The 21497-nt window shown below is 35.7% G+C and overlaps 2 protein-coding genes across 6 annotated transcripts; one reads left to right on the top strand and one right to left on the bottom strand.

Moving 5' to 3' along the window:
• Window positions 5740-8810, top strand: LOC18781220 (protein LATERAL ROOT PRIMORDIUM 1). Its single transcript, XM_020563078.1, has 2 exons — window positions 5740-7827; window positions 7980-8810. The coding sequence occupies exons 1-2, from the start codon at window positions 6897-6899 to the stop codon at window positions 8324-8326; spliced, it is 1278 nt and encodes a 425-aa protein (XP_020418667.1). The 5' UTR covers window positions 5740-6896; the 3' UTR covers window positions 8327-8810.
• Window positions 14754-20322, bottom strand: LOC18780756 (putative ankyrin repeat protein RP714). 5 transcript variants are annotated; one of them, XM_007212131.2, is made up of 7 exons: window positions 20169-20322; window positions 19694-19786; window positions 19427-19514; window positions 16443-16507; window positions 15405-15473; window positions 15281-15330; window positions 14754-15180 (listed from the first exon to the last, which is right to left on the bottom strand). In XM_007212131.2, the coding sequence occupies exons 2-7, from the start codon at window positions 19769-19771 to the stop codon at window positions 15069-15071; spliced, it is 462 nt and encodes a 153-aa protein (XP_007212193.1). In that variant the 5' UTR covers window positions 19772-19786; window positions 20169-20322; the 3' UTR covers window positions 14754-15068. The 5 variants fall into 5 exon arrangements, with proteins under 5 accessions (XP_007212193.1, XP_020418678.1, XP_020418680.1 ...); XM_020563089.1 differs by having other exon boundaries at window positions 19943-20227; XM_020563091.1 differs by having other exon boundaries at window positions 20127-20171.

Raw genomic sequence — 21497 nt, forward strand, 5'->3', positions numbered from 1 at the left:
TCTTAACAGGTTAGCATGAAAATGACATATCATTAACATATCCTCTTGTTTTCAACATGACTTTTTAGGACCCAATGCGAATATTGAACTTTTTATACATGTTTACATTATATTATGACGTTGTGCATGATTTTTTGAGATCTCTAAATCTTGAAAAAGAAAAGAAATAATGATATTGTATAGTAAATCTGAATATTTGTTGAAGAGCGTGGTGATGAGTGTGTAATTGGAGAATTGAGTGAGTGTGGTGAGATAATTAGGTAAGTGATAAAAGCAATGCAAGTGGAGATGTGATGAGAGGGAGAGAGAGAGAGGGTTGCGTTGGGTTGTGAGTTGCGCCGTTTTCTTTTTGAAAAAGGAAAAAGGATGGTATGGGGGTTGTGGAGGAGGCAAACTGTGCAGCGTGTGCAGAGTGAGCAGTTGATGGGGAATTCTGAAAACTGAAGGCTAGCAGGGAAGGAAGGAAGGAATGAAGGAAGGAACGCAAAGAGGTTCTAGTGTGTGTGTAGCGTATAACTCTCTGTTTGCTGTCTCCACTTTCTCACTCCGTTTACTTTCTTTTCTACTGTATCCTGTCTTGCCTCGGTAAAGCCATCGCACTCATGTATAGTATAATGCCAGCTGCCCCCCCCTTTGCATGTCTTTCTGTCTTTCACTACAAATAATACTCAATAATATTAGGGAACATAATAGATCATCATACTTTTGTTTCCCTTCAAAATAAATATATAAAAAATAAAATAAAATCAGACTTTTGGTTTTTTCTTCCTTTTCAACACTGGATTCTTGTTCGTTAATTGTCTCTGCAATTTGCTTTTTATTCTTATATATGTTACTACTATTACTCTCTATTTATTTAGTTTTTAATTATTTATACTATATCTGACCAAATACTGTCGACAAGGATTGAATGGTAAAATGACGGCCACACGTGCCAAAGGCTCTTTAGGTGTGAAACCACCTAGTGTGTCCTTCACCGAACCACGTGGCCACACCGAGCCTCCCTTCGAAAAAGGACAAGGCATCCTTCTTTGGCATAAAGGAGGAACAAAGCCCTCCAATTCGGTATCCACCTCTGTTGTGTCACTTTTGGACAAAGCACTTGTTGTGCGACAAAACCCTAGGGACACGTGTGGGCATGACAAGCAACGCCACTAGTCCCACATTGAAGAAATCACAAGAGATGACTCCCGGTTCTCGCCCAGTTAATTTGCACATGTAATGTTACTCACTCAAATTAATTCCATAAACCACATTCATGCTAACTTAAGCATCATAGTGCTTTCAACCGGTTGCACATTGATAGGGGTGGGTTCAGTTCGGTAATTGAACCAAGCAGGCAAAATCGGAGATTAACCAAAATCGAAACTGCCATCAAACCGTCTAAGGTCGGTTACTGACTGTTTGGATTTCGGTTGGAGTCGGTTGATTGTTGTCTGTTTCGGGTGACGCTGTCATGAGAGAGAGACAATGGTGGCTAGCTTCCATTGGAAAGAGAAGACTATATAGCAGTGGCTGCTTGTCGAGGAGATCTGCAGATGAGCTGGGAGGCGATGATCCAAAGAGAGACAAAGAAGACGAAGAGAGAAAGAGAAGAGAAAAAAAGCGACTAAACAAATGACCAGACTAATAGCGATTTGGTTTGATTTATTCTCGAAATTGAAAATTGAACAAAAACATGAACCGGTTAGGTTGTCGATTTGATGGTTTAAATTTCCAACCTTACACATCGGTGCCAAGACTCTTACCATGCTCCTTTATAGATCTCCATCTCATCTTCCGAAGGACGTCATTGACCGAAGGCATCCTACTTTAAGTTAACTCCATTTTTGAACATCAACACTTGTACTTATATATTAGCTAAACATGAATGTTAACAACGCTTATCTATATTCTTATATAATGTTTATGTAATTACAAGTGTGCAAAATATGAAAATACCGTTCGAACCAACCAAACAAAATCAATTTGGGAGGGCTTGGTTCGGTACTTTAAAAAAAAAAGGTATTTTGTTGTTGACTCGAGCCAAACCCTAATTTATGGTTCGATTGAACTTTTCAAACCAATCTAGTTGTATCAATTAGTCTAATTTTATTTTTTACAAATTAAGCTTTCTTATAAGTTGTCATACTTGTCAATGTACATGGAATAGACTTTATTTTACCAAAGAGAATGAATATACAAAATTGTATGAATTTTCAATGAGAAGTTTTATTTGGTATTTTCTGTTGCTTTATTTTTTCTTAGGGAGATTCACTATTATACCCAATATAGGAGCCCAAATTATTTATAAAAAAACCTATATAAAATGGACTTTAGAAACACACCCAAATCTCATTTACAACATAACAAAGAGGCTTTTAAATTCTTATAAATTACAAAACTGCCATCAATTTCTTAAAACAAGCCCAACCCCAAAACCTCATAAAAATACCCAAAACACTCAATATGGCATCAAAGTAATTTAATAATCAAAATTAAATTCAATAGGGCCTGCTGTTATTTCTTAGGTTTGTTTATAGAAATTAAATGGTGTAGAGTTTATCTATATTATTAGTGCTAAGAATGAGTATATGACTAAATATCTCTTTTTGTTAACCCACATAATTATATCAACTTTGATTGTCAAAGTTTAATGAGAGTTATAAAAGCTCTTAACATGTGCTCCTTCCTTACTTCTGACACATTATTTTGGTTTATTAAAAAAAGAAAAAAAGAAAGTGTTCATATGATCTTTACAAAGACTAAATTCATATTGAGTATGAATATCAACCTCGTGATTTCATCCTGTTTAGCACATGGGTTGATTTATTATCAAACATATGACTTGCCCCATGGATTTTCCACATCAACATTTTTCTTTTTTCTGTTTGCTGATAAATTAGTTTGGTTAAATTTAAATTGACCTTTTGTTTAGTGATTAATGATGAACAAAAGTGAACCGGAAAGTTAAAGTAAATATGATTAAAGTGTTCACTCTCCATATATTTTAATTAACATGATTTTGTTGAGAACTGAATTTTTAAGGGAGATTCACTATTATACCCAATATAGGGGCCCAAATTATTATATATATAAAAAAAAAACCCTATATAAAATAGACTTTAGAAACACACCCCAAGCTCATTTACAACATAACAAAGAGACTTCGAACTTCCTATAAATTACAAAACTGTCATTGATTTCTTAAAACAAGCCCAACCCCAAAACCTCATAATAAAAACCAAAACACTTAATAGGCATCAAAATAATTTAATAATCAAAATTAAATTCAATGAGGCTAGCTGTCATTTTTTGAATTTTTTTTTTATAGAAATAAAATAGTGCAGGGTTTATCTATATCACTAGTACTAAGAATGAATTTATAACTAAATATCTGAATTTTTAATCTATTCATAATCAATCATTGGTGGTGAGCCTATTCACCCCTAACAAAAATATATCATACTGAGCAGCAAATTTGGCTATTTCGTTTATTGCAAGAGGCATTTCATTGACTAAACTGAGAGAAAGATGTACCACTTTCCAAAATAGAAGTGAGCCAAGAACTACGAAGTACACGGCAAATCAAGAACTATAACATAAACCTACGTCGACAACCCAATCCCATCGAAGTTGCAGAAACAACCGTTAGAATGGCCAATGTTTCCAAAATTTTTCGAGAAATTAATTAAAATAGCCATTCTTCATAACTTTTGTTTCAAAATAGCCATCCTTGTATTATAGAGGCACTATGAGCAGTGGCGGATCCACAGAGGTGTAAGGAAGTGTACATGCACCTCCCCTCACCGAAAAATACTTTGGAGATGCAGGAATTTGGCCCTTTGCTTGTGCCCACCAAGTGTTCGATTAAAAGCCTCAAAGAGGCTGCTTTGTTGCTGCTGTGTCAGAGCCTGAATATTTAACTTAGATTGTTGAGCTCGATCTCACGATCATGTAGGAGAAAATGGTTCGTCAATTATACCCCCACAACCAAAATTATAGATTTTAGAAGATTTTGAAAAAATTTCACTTAAGTTGCAAACACAAGCCGAAGAATAAGATGACTTGTGTTTGTAATTAGAATCATGTGCTTCTCAACTTGCATTCCTTTTTAACATGGTCCACTATCAAGGAGCCATGTGTCAAATTTTAACTAGATCAACTTTAGAAATTCATTAAAAATTCATATGTGCTCCGAAAAATACCCTGAACTCATAATCACATGTACTTTTATCTTGTGACCTCCAAAATCACATGTACCTTGATTTAGATTAATTGGTATTGATTTTGGTTAGATTAATGGATGATTTCATATGAATTTTGATAGACTAATTGTGTAATTGACATGCATTTTGTTCATATTTGATATGAATTTTGGTAAATAATTGTGTAACATTAATTTTGTGCATATTAATTGATATACAAAATAGACTATAGTCATTAGGCTTAGACGTAAAACTTTTATTTATTTTAATTATGAATAACATTAGTATTGTTTAAATTGTAAGGCTATTTGGTTATTATTATTATTTTATCTTTTAGCCTTTTAATATTGCTCATTCCTTAAAAAATTCATGAATTCGACACTGGACAACATAGAAAAAACTATGGGGACAACTATATGAAGACACCATGGGGGGTAGTTGCTATTTTGGAACAAAAGTTGTTAAAAAGGGCTATTTTAGCACAAAGACCAATTTTTTCACACAATTAAAAATGACTCGAATATGCAAAAACATTTGCAACAAAATTTGCTTCACGAGAATATGATCAACGAATTTGAGAGAAGGAGGCGGCCAAATATCAATAGTAAATTGTGATATATAATTTGATCATTGGCCACGTTTAATATGGACGATTAACTAAATAACAAACTTTTATGTGCAATCAAGGAAAAATATGGATGTTGTCTTTTAACTTAAAGAATTAAGGTGGAGTATTCATATGAGGTTGACGTCTAAAACTTATCTTCGCTAATCTTCTTGAAAATGGTTGGACTTATAGAGGATAAATTTTAGACATAAACATCTTATGAATAGTCATTCTCCTCTAAATTAAAAGACAACATTCATATTATTCCTTAATTGCACATGAATTTTAGTTAATCGAATCTAATCCTCTCCATTAAACGCGGCGCCAAAGTATAATTTTTGAAGAAGAATTACAAAAGGAAGGTACAATTAACTCAGTTATTGGTGCCTTAATTGGTTAATTATAGCAAAATAATTAAACTGATAAGTCAAACCTAGCTTACACTGTTAATGATGTTACCAAATATGCACCAATCTGACAACATTCATCTCCATCCTTTCTCTCATCTCATCTGACAAACCCAAATCAAAAACGACAAAACAGATAGATTTTGGGACTCCTACTTGGACTCCACGTTTAATTAATGAAAAATGAGGAGGCTAATTCGCGTGACCTACACGCGCCGCACTGCAGCTCTCCATTCATGTGGGCCACCACCATTTTAGGATGAGAGGAACAGAGAATAATAAGGCCGACGTGCTGTGGGAGAGTGAGGAATACACGCACGATGAAGTGGAGAAGTAGGACTGTAGAAGCACTGTTGCCCTAAATGAATGAGAGTTGTCATGTGACTTTAGAGACTCCACAAAACTACAAAAACTAGAGAACAAAAGTCTTTATACTCTCTCTCTCTGTCACTTTTATATATATATATATATATATATCTCTCTCTCTCTCCTCCTATTATCTTATACTATTTGCTATTGCTATTCAGCTAAGTGATTATTGGAGAGAGAGAGAGGGAGAGAGGGAAGGGAGTTGAGAGGTAGAGAGGAACCCACCTCAAGTTGGCTTTCTAGGAAACATGTTGAGGAAGGGTTTGTAGGGAGAGAGTTAGAGAAAAAGATAAAGGGAAAGAAGTTAAGAAGCTGAGAAAGAGAGAGAAAGAGAAAGAGAAAGAGCAGAAGGAAAAGAGGAAGAAGAAGAAGATATAGAAGAAGAAAAAGAAGGGAGATGGATCTATGATGAGAGAGAAAGGTCACTGGGCACAATAGCAAGAGCAGAAAATACACAGAGGAAAGGTCGTTATTGCATTTCTCTCTCTCTCTCACTCACACACAGAAGAGTGTGAAGAGTGAAGATACATAGCATTAACTAGCTGCTGCTTTGGTCTTGTTTTTTCTCTGCTGCCTGTGGACTCAGTCTGGGCTTTGAGGGTCGGCCCCCACCCATAAGCAGAAGGGCCAGAAGCAGAAGCTCTCTCTCTCTCTCTCTCTCTCTCTCAATCTGTTTGTGTTTCTGATCAGAAAAAAACGAACTTTTTTCCTCATAAAAGCCAAACTAGTGACAGTAGAAGCAGTAGCTGCAGCACAGCAGCAGCAGTAGGCACTATTCTACCATATATATAACCAGCAAGCAAGCCAGAAAGACGCCCAACAAACTTCCCTCTCTCTCTGTCTCTCTCTCTCTTTCTAAATGAACCTAGCTTTATTCTCACATCGATCTAACAACCAAATTCTGATAGAATTTCAGAGACCTACAACACATAACACCCACACATAGATATTAGCTACCCATCCTTCCATACATTGACTTGGTCGCTCTCCTTCTCTCTCTCCCAATCTCACACAAGAAGAAGAAGAAGTAGAAGAAGAAAAGAATATATATACAATTGAGGAAAAAAGGGGGGGCTAATTAAGATTGTGAGCAATTGGGTTTGTAATATACTTTGAGAAAGAGGTTGAGCTTCAGTTGTGGCTACTACAAGGAGGCTGCCTTCAGATTCTGGTGCTTTTGCAGATTGGGTGGGCTCATCTTCCTCCACCAACTCCGCAGCCACCGGACGCCCCTCCCACCACCACCACCCCGACCTCGACGTCCTCTCCCTCGGCTTCAATGCTGGGCCCGCCCCCGCTGGACCCTCCTCCGCTTCCCCCAGCACCATGTGGCCCTCCTCCGGCCCTCCCAGCAGGCCTCTCCCCTACAGCCACCTCCCTCCCGAGATGGCCGGCATGGTCGGCCTCAGAGACGTCTTCGTCGTGGCCCCGGCCGCCGCCTACCACCACAACAACCATCACCACCTCCACCACCACCACCACGATCCCAATCTCCTCTCCCCCTCCTCCGACCCACACCATTCCATCAACGCCTCCACCAACCCCGCCACCGCTCTCGGTGTTGGGGTTGGCGTCGGCGTCATCCCTCTCCTCACCACCACCCCTTGTCTTGCCCCGCCAAATATCTCAAATGTCGACGATGACGAAGATAATAATGCCCACACTCCTACAGGTATGAGCATGGGCATGGGCATGGGTATGGGTATGGGAATGGGTATGAGTATGAGCATGGGTATGATGAGCAGCGGCCAGCATCGAAACAACCGAAGCGCGGGAGGAGGAGGAGGAATTCAGCTGTGGCAGCAGCCCCAGCCCCACTTCTTCAAGAAAACTCCACATGATCTGGCTGCTACGAGTCTCGGCGGGACCCACTTGGTTCAAGGTGGTGGCGGCGGAGTAGGAAACAACGTTATGAATTCCGGCTCTGCCGCTGCCTCCGGGGCGTCGACAATGACGTGTCAAGATTGTGGGAACCAGGCGAAGAAAGACTGCACGCACAGGCGGTGCAGGACGTGCTGCAAAAGCCGGGGGTTCGACTGTGCTACTCACGTGAAGAGCACATGGGTCCCGGCAGCTCGGCGGAGAGAGCGGCAGCTGATGTCTGGTGCGGCTGGAGGTGGGGCTGGGTCTAATTCTGGGTCTACATCCAGTGCCAAGAAGCCTAGGCTCATTGGCGCCTCCCAAACGACAACGTCTCATACTTCCACTTCAAACACCACCCCCCCTAGAAGCTATGATACTAGCTCTAGTCACCAAGGTTGATTTAATGACTTGAATTAAATGAAATGTACTAGCAGTACTAATATCTTTTATAATTAGTTGAAATTATTTGAGTAGGGTTTCAAATTGTACTCGGTTTGTTAAATTCCCTCAACTATATAAAGATGTACAATATATCTGTGTGTGCAGATGCTGGTTTCAAGGAGTCATTGCCGGGCCAAGTACGTGCTCCGGCAGTGTTCAAGTGCGTTCGGGTGACCGCGGTGGAAGACGGCGACGATGAGTATGCATATCAGGCAGTTGTGAAAATTGGTGGCCATGTGTTCAAAGGGTTCTTATATGATCAAGGGGTTGAAGGTAGAGAAGGGTTTCCCAACATCTCCGAATTGCATTTGGGGGGTGGTGGCGGCACTAGTGGTGGTGGCAATGGGGGACGAAATGGGGCTTCTTCCCCGATTCTCGATAGCTCGGACGTTTATGGGGCGTCTAGTGGAGGATTGCTGGGAGGTTCAAACTTTGGTAATCCAATAAATTGATGGTATATTCTTCCTAGTTCTGTGGTGTTAATTAGGTACTGCATCCGTTAATGAACAACCTAGCTTGGAAGGATTAACATTGTACTTGTCTAATTTTTCTTCTGCTTGGTCCTACTAATGATTAATATTAATCTTTTGTATTAATATTACTGAAACAAGTATTTTATTAACATGTTTAATTTCTTCTCTTCTTTATAAATGGTTTTCAGCTTCATGGTTTCTAGTTGCTAGTTAGTTGCATTTGCATCGCACTAATAAGGGGGGATTATAAATCCTTTTTTTGTTTTGTTTTTGTTTGAGGACTTTTCCTATTGAGTGGGGTGATGATATACTAAACTCACACACACAACATAGATAGGGGTACTCGAACCCAGGACCGGGGAGCAAGTACTCAAAACCGACTTACATAAATCTTGTAATTTGCTAAAGGAGTGCATTTTTAAGATACAAAATACCATTAATCCCATGGATATTATTATTATCATCATTTCTTTATTTCCTTTTCCCATATATAGAAGCTGCATATAGCTTTCTTATCATCTGCCTGTTTCCTCTTGTTCTTTCTTTTCATCAAAGTAGTGTTGCTTGTCAAAGGTGAAATCTACAGTATAAAGTATTCTCTTATTATTTCTTTTACCAAAAAAAAAAAGAAAAAAGAAAAAAGAAAACAAAATCATTAAAAAATACATATTTGTGGTAGATATAAAGCTTATTAATTTCTTACAACTATTTCTTGCTTCTGTTGTGTGCACTATTGATTCATGTGCTATGACATGTATTAATTATTCCAGCCATATATTTTCGATATTAGGGCCAAATTAATATTTCACTGCTCAAGCTGATTTCTCTTTTTCCGCTTGCTTGTTCATGATCAAGGCAGAAGTAAATGTGGGACGACTTGTTAGTGCTGCTTTAGACTTTGGCATGAGAGAGAAGTAGTTGTAATGTTACCATCATTTGTTACCAAAGAAGAAAAAGCATTTCATGCATGTCCTTTTCCACCCACTTTACCACTTTTAGCCTCTCTCTGCACTGTTTTGGACAATCGTGCAATTGCATGCGTTCATGAACAACAAATCATTTACTTGTTTCTCTTTTGTATTGTAATGTGGGGGTAAGTTAGGCTAGCTTCTCATCATAGATCCAACCTTTATGTTGTCTTAAACTTTAGTCTTTTCGTTGTAAAAACAAACATCAATCCTTTCAGATGTATCCTTTGTTCCTTATAATTTTGATGGTTATATGCACTAGCTTCTCCCACCATAAACTTTCCACAAAAATAAAAAAAAGAAAGAAAACATTCTCTTTTCATTCTAAACCATCGATTAGTATTTTGTAATTTAGTCTCCTGTATTGAATGCTAATGTATGAAACAAGGCACTGTGTCCGTCCTTTGCATCCGAGTTTGATTCCCTCCCGTACAGTCATTAGCGTAATTTAGAATCTATTGTGTTATATGTGATTTGTGGTTAATTAGCTAGCAGGATAAGTGCTGTACAGAATGGTTGTTTGGCTTCATCTGTAGATTTTTTTTTAATTATTCTTTTTGTGATTGATGGATGCCATAGATATAGGTGACTTGTTTTTATTTTGTTGGAAATAACGTTGCATACAATGTTGACTAATGTTGATTAATTAAGGGGTGTCTAAATTCATTGCCTGCTTAGATTTTTTTCTCTTTCCCCCACATGCTGTCCCCTTCCTTGTCTGCACTAATATATATATAAACTAGATTGGTTTCATCATGTGGATTTCATTCACATTCATTTTTGTTTTATATTAATTCTTCCTATGCTGCACATGATCACCTTTTCTAAGTCTAATCCCTTATTTGACATGCCTATAGTTTTCTTTTGCTTTTCGTATTAGAAATATGTAAATCCTCATCACTGCTATGTCCACTATTTTTTTGCCCGGAGCATCTGTTGGAACTGAATATGGAACTTGCGCTTAAATTTGTATTCTTTTAGAAAAATATTGATGCATTTATAGCTCAATTGCTTGTTTTTATTGTTTCTTCTATGTAAATTGTGAAGTCAGCTGTAATATGATAATAGTGTTTGTGATAGTCTGCTTAATTACTGTTATTATGTGATAGTCTTGCCCAGTAGACAGATTCATCTTGGAACCTCGAGAGACTAATCGCTTTGTCGAAATTGTTAAGTTCTTTACAAACGAAAAAACGGATTGTTAAATGCTTATAATTAGTATCCTTGTAACACTTTCTCATTTTTTATCAGTAGGAAAATTCATTTAGATTTGTTAATGCAAGTCATCTACATATTTAAACTGCATTAGATACAGATTAGAATTTTAATTTGCGTTTGGATTCATTTGGTATAGAAAGGAAGTGCTTTCTGGATACTAATTAAGGCACCCTAGTCTAGCAGCAATACCCTTCTAGTGATTAATCGTAGTGTATTTATATTTTTCAATATAAAAAAGCTTAGTCGATGCGTGTTTCTTTCTTTTGATTTTGAATGTGCAATTCCTGAATTCTATATTTCTCCAATTGGGTGCTGTTCATCCTTCAGATCTGTGCAGTTGATGTTGCAATTTGGCTCTCGATTGGAGGCTATATATGTTTTTGACAAGGTTATGATGATATATAGGTCTTTCCATGGCTAGAACTATGAGATTTCCACAATGTGCAGTTACAGATATGATTTATTGCCAATCATTTTGTCTTTTAGATCACTTAAGAAGCTGGTTAGTAGATGTTTGATTGGGTTACAAGTAAAATATCCTTATTCCTTTCCCCCTTTTTGCTTTTCCAGGGGGTTTTTGTTTTTGGGTATTAGGGATTTTTTTGGGTTGCCCATGGTTTTGTTTTTGGCTTCATATATGTTAGAACCTAACGCAACTATACCTACCCTACCCATATCCTCGCTTCCTGGTTTGTGGTGGCTTCATGTATGTAAATATTTGTCATTTGTAGCTCTAGTGATATGCCCTAGTGTTCCCTAGGATAAGATGGCTAGAATCACTATCGGTGGCTAATCTCCAACAGTCGCGGTTATTCGCACCGATTATGCTATTAGGCACTGCTAATAGTGGGGTTTATCCATATCATCTTGTGTCACGGATGTAACGCGCTATAATAATGTTTTCTTATAGTGATATTTGGTGTAATATGGCAGTTCACTAAAGTTCGCCGATGATTCAGAGGCCATATCACTATATTCCACTGAACTTCCAATATACACATCTGGAAACGCATACCTGTATCATGTTAGCCAAATACTGAATAAAACCTAGCTACATGGATCCTTGGTTTATTTGAACCATGCATGTAATGACTCATGCATATTAGGGTTTAGGATGGTCTCTTAAATATTATTTTGACGTTTTTGATAGCATTGAAAGATTTTTTGTTTTTGTTTTTGTTTTTCCTTCTCCTGGAAAGCTAGCTTTTATTTTCTACAACAAGAAGATATGCAATCTTGAGCTAGAAGGGAGGATGGTGAAATTTTACAGGAAAATAATACTTTATTTTCAACCACCAAGAAAATAATATTTATTTTTAGACTTTCTATTGTCAGTTTATTGTAACAAAAAAACAAAAAAAACAAAATGGAAAAAAAGAAATATAGGTTTATCGACCTTTGAATGATACCAAAGAAGGTTTGAGATTCAGTTTTTGATTGGATACCGTTAAATATTATTTTCAAATTTGTCATGATGAGTTGAAGTTGACAAACCTTTAGAAATATGGAGAAAAACTATGTAAACTAATGTAATTTCATTAAACAAGAGGGAGCTAATTGACCAATGGTCTAATTCAGTGGAAAAAGACCTTGATTTGTAAATCAGTATTTCAGATTCGAACTTTCATGGCGCTGTGCTAGTGTGTGTGAGAAACCCCCTACCCCTTGTAAGCCAATTTTGAGATTTTGAGGGTCCTGTGCCAAACTTAAACTCGAGTCTTCGTATAATCTAATATGAAAATACTAAAAAAAATAAAACAATTTTTTTATAACTAAAATTCATCATCAATTAGCATGTAATAACAATCACAAATCAAATTCATAAATTTTTTAATGTTTTCAATTGATAAATTTAAATATTAGTATGTTCGGTAAAAACATAAGAGTTCAAGAGAAAGAACGCATAAATTTTTATTTATTTATTTAGGTTTTGTTTTTTAGTAGAAGAAAGTAATTTTTTTTTTTTTTTTGGGTTTAGGTGTGATATATAACTAAGACTCGAACTTGGGCCTTGTACCAAGGGATATGCACTAAAAACAAGCTCCACCAAATACACTTTTGTTTCACTGCGCTGCATGCTGGAGTATATACATAATTTTTATAATATTAATATATATATATATAATATAAAGTAAAAAAATTTCGGGGACCCTATGCAATGGTGTCACTTGCACCATATCAGGGCCACCCCTACTTGTAATTTAAACTATCGTTTGTATTAAAAAAAAAAAGAACTAATTAAACTTGGCCAAAAAAAAAAAAGGAGCTAACTGAATTTCATTTTATTCCTTTTAAAGAGAGTGGCAGTGGTTCAGAGCACTTAATTTTGGGTGGGCATATTGCTTCCAGTTATGGTAAAAGTTTCATATTCAAGAATATTTGATTGCCTTGAAATACTATGGAAAAGAAAATGGCAACATTCTATATGAAAATTTGGAAAGCATCAATACAATGCACTATTGGAAAGAAGAATATATATAATTTTTGTTGCTTCACCTCACAATTTTCATCTTTGGAATGAAGAATCCTACACACCTTTTTTCCTGGATTCCAGGCTTGGTACAACATTTAAATATTTAAATATTTCTTATTAGTCTGAAAAGCTAGGAGAAAAAAGAAACCAAAAAAAAAAAAAAAGCACAAGGAAAAGAGGAAAAAGTTGATTGGTTCATTGCCATTTTAATAAAATGAAAGTCCAATAGAAAAGTAGGTTTTGAGCACTAATATTGAATTTCCTTTTTATGATCATTTTGATGGTATTGATACTCTATCTTTTAGTGGCATACCATTCTAATGAACAACCCTTTTGTTTTCTTTTCTTTTATTACCAAAACCCATTGACATTTGATTTTTCTTTTTCTTTTTCTTTTTCTCTTTTTGTTTTGTTCCCATTGTCCAATGAGACATTATGATTCTCCTTGGTGATGCTTCCTTTTTCTTTCAACTTGTACTCTAATTGTACATGATGAAGCTTAAAGCATCAACAATCATGTTCTCTATTTTTTAGTTAAAATTTAGCAAAAAATATTAAAGTTATTTTAAAGAGTGCTGCTAAATAAATCCTAAAATTAACTGAGTACACCCTATAATCTAAGTTAACCCTAATATTTTAATTAAAATGTAAAGTTAACTAAGTACACCCTATTTAACTACCAAAAATAGCCCTAGTACAACACTCTAATACCAATCCTAAACTAGGTTTCTCTTTTTACATGAATCTGTGCCCTCTTTTCAGATTTTGGGTTTCATCAAAATCTTTAATTTCGTAATACCAATCCTAAACTAGTACTCGCTGTGTTATTCGTGAGCACCAAGCAATACGAAGACTTTTCTATGTCTGATAAGGGTTGAATATAGTGAGTAAGGTTTACTTATTAAAATTTTATTTGTTTTACAATTCAGTATATCTTTTTTGGTCATTTTATATTAGGGTAAATTAGTAATTCAATAAATAGTTTGGTAGTAGGGTGTACTCAGTTAATTTTAGGGTTCGTTTAGCAGCACTCATTTTAAAAGCTCTCTATAAAATTTCAACTCCAACCATACTTTCTAATTTAAAGAGTCATAAATGATTTTAATATTTTTTAATTCAATTTTTGAATAAAGTATAGACACAAAAACAACAACAAAAAATACTGGCATTAAATAAATGGTTAAAATAGTATTAAAAGGAGACACTAGAAGTCATTTCTCTCCTCAGATCTAGAAACTCCTAGAAGTCTATCTATTTTAGGATGTGGCTAGGGAGTATGGTTGGAGTTGTATTTTTCCAATTGCTCCCTAAAATTTGCCTAAGGAGATGATTTTAGGGGGTCTATTATGGATGCTTTGACTTTCATGTGAAAAAGGCATTATCAATGATTCCTCTCACATTTCCGAATTTGCAGTTTCCACTAGTTGTGGGGATTAGAAATGTATTCAAGATCTGGTGATTTATGTCTCGGCAAGAAGTTGACCTAAGAATGTTTTTTTAAAACCTCGGATGCATTCGTAACTGCTCTTAAGAATGTTATTTTTTACTTGAGATCTGGTGATTTCATTAGCTCTTTAATCTCTTGAACACCATCATCTGTCTGGTTTTAGGAAGGCTGAGAAATTTGGGGACCATTTTCTCTATCCCCCTCTAGCATCAATAAGAGCTCATCAAATCCTGCTTCTATCGTTTCCTCTTGGTAGGTTTGCAAAGATGCACAAGAAATAAAGCTACACCAACCTTAGAATTGAAAACAACTTTGGTTAACATTAACATTTCTAATTTACGCCAAACCACGGGATCCAGATATGCGTTCGAAACATATTCCTGCAGATTATTTCCCATGGCATAGACAACATAACATTTCTTTTTTGACATCACTGAAGCGCTGCACATTAAAATTTGAGATATGGAGATTGATTAGCATCACGCTAGTTTAGCAAACAGTTGCAATCCTCTATAGCTATTACCAAAAGTTTCATATCTAAACTTTCCAATCTACAAGAAGATAACATCTATAAATTTTTTCATGGCTCCCACTTTTCGTTAGGTACTCAATACATTAGGACACGCTGACGCCAGTCAGCTCTACTTGGGCAGCTGCTGCATTAATGGCATCAAGAACATCCATCTTTCCCCTGGTCACAGCTTCATCAATTGGAGTCCTCTCATAGCTGAAGACAATCAGTGCCACAATCATTCTTATAATAAAAGGTGTGCAAATCTTATATGTTAAGGAAAGTCAGGCGTTAGTTAACATGTTCGAATGCGTACCTGTTTAGTACACTAAGATTAGCTCCTGCAAAGATCAATTTCTTAACCACCTGCAAAAGCAAAAACGTTAGACAAAAAGTAGAAGGAGTTAATATCACTGTGCCAAAACAAACAAAATATTCACCTCAACATGTCCATTCAGGCAAGCCCAATGTAGAGGTGTATTCATCTCCTCATTTGTAGCATTAAGATCCTTACGCAAAGAAGCACAAAATTATTATAATTTATCAGAATAACATATCACAAGTCGAGAACAGGGAACATGCAAGCAATCTTTTGCCAGATATCTCACAATGCAAATAACATAAATAAAATTTACGCTTCAAAAAAAAAAAAAAAAAACAAAGAACAATCATAACCTTAACTGATAAGCCTTTTTGTTGAGTAAAAGACATTAAAGTGCTTCATACCAGTTAAAGTAGTTGCTCCATTTATAAGATGCGAGTTTTTATATGGAAGAAAACTAGTTGGTATTTCAACGTACTACCCTTGCAATCAACCAATGAGTCATCTGCCTAACAATTTAACAATAGAGATAATTTTTGTTCACCACTTTAACCCAAGGTGTAGCATCATCACCATAGCAATGTGTCCTATAGTCTAACCCCATAGTTAACTTATATATTAAATACATTTAAATTCACCACTAACTAATTAATAACAACTAAAGAAAGGTTTTAATTAAAAAAGTACTTTCCCTTCCAAAGCCATTGTGCTCATCACTCCAGCATCCCCAAGCTATTGTGGCGGTGGCCATAGCTTGTGAGAAAATCACTATTTTCTTTTCTCCTTCTCTGTGAGTGTTTGGGTTCTCTCTGAACAGCACTTAGCTTCTATAAAATTCCTCGCACAACCTTCCCTTCAAACCCCTCAATTTTCTTTCCTCCCACTAACTTCCAATCCGACATTCATCTAAGCTCCACATCCAAAACCCATTTGAAATGCATTAGCTCTACAGTAGGGACCAAAACCCAATTGATAAATCATTTTATCGATCCTAAATCTATTGACTTTATATTCTAACATGGGATTGATACTTACAGATTTCCTTTACAATCTTTTTTGAGAGAAAATAAAACACAATTTCTAACTAAAAGACTGTTATATTATTTTTTTTGAAAAGAAGAAAAAGAATGTTAGATATTGACTTAAAAGACCTCACCACTCCTCTACTGATAAGATACTCCACAATGTCAAGATGTCCATTAGCAGAAGCCATATGTAGTGCTGCAATCAAATGTCACAGTACCCCGGTCAAACACAGTTACACAAGCTTGTAAAGTTGTTCAGTGGGAATAAAAGTTTCATTATCACTTGGTATAATCTAACAATTAAGAAAAATGCATAACATCAATATCCCCACCTAAGTCTTGAAATTCAACTCAGAAGAAAATCTCATTTCAATAGGTATGTGATTGTGTGTGCATAAGATAACTAAATATCTTCTCTTATGTATGAACATCATACCTACATATTGTTTGTGGTTTAATTGGAGGGAAAAAACCATTGACCAAGAACTAAGAGAAGATCATTGGCAGAAAAATAAACCTTAGAAATAAGAATTTCTCACCTAAACCATAAACGTAGCAGCATGACATATGGGAATAAATAACATTGATTCAAGCCATGCATAATCATTAACCATCAACTTCTGAAGTCTGTTATGCTATTAATTCCTGACAAAGAATGAAGTTCCATTATGGTCGGGTGTTTGAACCAATTTTATTTTTGGTCACGTGTTTCAACCAATTTAGAAACAAAGAAATAATAGAATCTGTAACTTGGTGAAAAAAATAGTGTATCAGTTACACACTACAAATCTAGCTCAACCCATGATATATACATAAAGTATTTCAAAATTTAATTATTTAATTAGAATTTAATTATTAATGGGAGCTAGAAAGCGAAATTAAGCAGTTAGGGGTTGGGGACGCGGGGTGAGGGTCGGGGTGGTTTGCTTGGATGCAATCCTTCTCCCCTTCTTTTTAGCATTTTTTCCCATCCCATTCATACAGCACTTTGCATAGGGCTTATTTATTGGGACGGCATCACTAATAATCACGCCTCAGACCTTTTTTTGGTTGGATTGGGATCCTTAAGCTAAGTTTGTTTTATATGTAACAAAGTTAAACCTAGTCTTGATCTAGGACTGCGAGTTACTTTTATTGCCAAATGTCAAAAAACAAATGTTCAGGTTTAACCCCCAATTTATAAAATCTCAGCTGAACCCAAAAGTATGCCACTCTTCCAAAAAAAACTAAAACTGAATATGCAATGTCAAATGCCAGTTGAAATGCTGATGAAACAGGGGAAGAAATGATGAGGAACCAAACGTGCTGGGATCTGTAAAGATAAATAAAGAAGAGGCAACTGAAGGTCACATCCTATGCCAAATGCGGCATTGCACCAGCAAGTTGCCTTACAATGCCGCCTCTTCTATTCTAGCTGGATCTATCCCTTTGCGATTAGAATTTCACATGATATTTAACTAAAACACGATATTTTCAAGCAAAACCATGCGAAGAAGCATCATTTCACTAGAACCCCAGAGGTTGATATTCCAGGTGTATTTTAGTGAAACCTTGCAAAGCAGCATCCAAACGTATTGCCCATCCAAGCAACCAACACAGGATTCTGTTCCTTCATATCAACAATATTGACTAAACCTTTCATGATAAAAAACACTAAAGTTTAAATTCTCTTCAATAGTCCATTTGAAATGCATTAGCTCTACAATAGGGATAATGAGGAAATCTTAAACTCACAAGGAATTTCAAAATGATTAAATTTTAAAGATAGGAAGGATTTTTTCTGTCTAAAAAGGATAGGATTGAACAATCAAAACAACATCTTCACCCCAAACCCAATCAAACTCTCCCATCCAAATACTCTGAAGAGAAAATCTCCACCTTTATGAGTTGTCCTCAGAATCTGGAATCGATTGTTCATGAGGCCTTACAGTAGTCGTACTCATTACCTTGTTACATATTTCTTGTCTTTTGAAATTTTGAGGGAGAGAGAGAGAGAGAGAGAGAGAGTAAAGGGACAAGACTTTATTAAAAGAAATTTACACAATACAGAGGACATCTTGTCGACACTCTAAAGGAGAAAAAGAAACCCAAGACCAACATCTACCTACACTGAAGACACTCCAAAATTTACCCAAGAAATCAACAAAGGGCTATAAGAAACAATAGCATTCCAATCTGGAAAAAAAAAAAAAAAAAAAAAAAAAAACAGAAGATACTCCTTAAACTCTGATTACACCGATGCCCCAAAGAGATGCCCAGGAATGAACCCTCTCCCACAAATCCAATCCTCACCATCCTCAAACGTATGTCACCCCATTTGACTGACCTTCCCGTTACTACTAACGTCATGATTTAGTAATCGTTGAAAATAGTTTGGAAATGGGATGCTATCGTAATTTGGTGCAATACAAGGTATGCTGATTTAAACACTTTAAGGAGGTCAAAATGATTTGTCAATATTAAACTAAATAACTAACAGCTTCAATGCATTATCCTAATGCCTAACTATTTCTCAAGGAAATGAAAACCTAATTCCTCACTTCTAAGAAGAATTAGGTTTTCAGATCTCTATCCTTCCAAAATCACCCTTGCATCTCCTCAACCTCTCTACTTATGTTCACAAGCTTCACAGATCAAATATCAATATCATCAACCTCTGAGACCACAAACAAGTGAACCTTATCTACTGAATTTCAAATTTGACAACCAAATAAATATCCTTCAGATTTTCAATAAGCAAATTCATGAAAAATTATTGCTCTGGTTGTCCTGGTATCTACGTTATTGAGACCAACTACTACAAGAGGTTGAGGAGATGCTCTCCAAGTTTCAACAAATTCACAAGTGATTATGCACAGGAAAGCAGCAAACAAATAAAACCTCTGCATGATGAGAGAACAACTTGGTACAACAAAGTGTCATCTCATGTGTAATCTATAATTGCTTTAATAATCCAAATGAATTCCTTAACAAGTAATACAAAATTTCACACTTTAATAAGAGAGGAGAAAACCATGAGCCACAAGAAAAATATCTACCACTTTTAGCACATGTCAAATTTATATAAAAAAACTGTAAAACGGGGATGAATTTATAAAACAACGAAAATTATAACCTGTTCGGCCCTGAGAATCCTTAGAATCGAGAGAAACACCAGCAGATGCTAAGCTTACAGTGTCATCCATGTCATCATATCTAGCAGCCTGCCAAACACAAAAAGATCATCTCCAACTACAATTTATTTCATGAAAGCAGGATATGAATTTCAATAAACATCTCATTGTACAAAACACAATATATCACATATGTTGAATCCTTTCGTTCAATACAAGAGGGTACTTTAGAAAAGAGGATTAACTTTTGGAAAAGGAAGTTGGGTTACCTCCAGCAAGGCCTCAATGTTCTCCAACGATGTCGTTTGGACTGCTGAATCTTGAACTGCATTTCCCCCTTCCCCCATTTTGCCACAGCCGCCCTATGAAATACAAAAGCACATGAATTTGTTCCAAGCATCAGTTCATGGCATACACAATTTTCCCAAATACAAAAGCAAATGAATTTGAAAAACAGGACCATTTTCATTTGCATACATAACTTTCCCAAATAAAAATTTATAAGCGGCAACACATACAAGAGCTGCACAGTCGGTTCTATTTGGAGACGGAGAGAAGAAGAAGAAATCAAAGGGTAACAGATAAAATCGCTTCTTTTAGCTTAAACCCAAAACCCACAGTCTAAATTCAATCACTTACTTCTCAAACCCAAATTTAATTTCTAGGAGAACAAATGAGATTACAGAACTCGCAAATTCTAACCAGCAAATAAATAACAAAAGCACCGAAGCTACTTGTTCGTACCGCAAGAGGGGAAGAGAGAGAGAATGGTTGTCTACGTGCAATTTTGTCACTTGGAAAAAGAATTCTTAACAACGTCACCCCAAGGAATTTTCCCACATGTTGGTTTCTACATTGTTTTATCTTGGGTTATTAGTTTTTTCATTTTTATTTTTTATTTTGCTTTAAAGCAATAGAGATTGTATGAGTGAAGAAACACAACAATCAGGGCTCTAGGTGGGGAGGGTTAAAATATAGCTATATCTTGGGCTAAATTTAACTTTGTGCTATATTTAGCTCTCTAAAAAATAATTTTATAAGAAATAGTGTGGGTTCAGGTTATATTTTAACCGTCTTCAGTAACAAAGGGATAAATTTAATATTTTAATAAATTTTAGTATATTATGTAAATTTATTAGTTAATTTAATTAAACTACTATTTATATCCTATTTAAAATACATTTTAGAAGAGAAAATATTTTGGGATATGATTTTTGATATCCACGTGTCGGCATGTGATTAGCCCTATAAATTTATGATCAGATATTTTTTTGTTATTAAAAAACTTAAAAATTAATTGAAATGTGAAGGATAATTTGTAAAAGAATGAAGAGATTGTGAGAAAATATGTAAAAGGATGAAATTGAGGAAGGATAATATGTAAAATGATGAAGATGTTGTGAGAAATTATGTAAGAATGTGGAAGGAATTTATACCAAAAAAGTTAAGAATTTTATAGAAATTTTTGTAAATAAAAAAATCATTTTTTCGGATTTTAAAAAATAGCTAGTTGACGTCACCTAACAGCTAGGTGATGTCAGCTGGGCCTCATCCAATTATTTAGCCCGAACTAGCAAAAGGGCCACATGTGGCCCTTATTTTAGGAATTGGCCCTTTATGTAACCTACCCCCCCTTTTTTTTTAGCGGTTTGTGTAGCCCACTCTTGGAGATGAATTTTGGGGATTTGGGCTATATTTGAAGATATAACCCTCACTTAGAGATGGCCTAAGCCAGTTGGTTAAGGTAGTGTGTACGTCTGGTTTTATTCAAATTCGATCCTCCTCTTGTAGTCAAAATAATTCAGAATATCGCTTTGGCAAAAAAAAAAAGAAAAAGAAAAGTCATTCGCCAAGGCTTCATTGCATTTTGAAGAATAGGTGCAAAGTATTGTACCGCGAAACTTCCAATTAGAGAGAGCTACTGTACGACAGACTAGCAATTGAAGAGTACAAAGCAGCTTTGAAAAAAAATCAAGCTGTACCACATTGTACTACAATTTATGTCATGCATAGTTTCTTCTAAAGAAAAACATATGGTTAAGTAAAGAAGATTTGTACTAGAAATTCTAATTT

The sequence above is a fragment of the Prunus persica genome, chromosome G4 (genome assembly GCF_000346465.2).
Source record: "Prunus persica cultivar Lovell chromosome G4, Prunus_persica_NCBIv2, whole genome shotgun sequence".
In the NCBI taxonomy this organism is placed as follows: Eukaryota; Viridiplantae; Streptophyta; class Magnoliopsida; order Rosales; family Rosaceae; genus Prunus; species Prunus persica.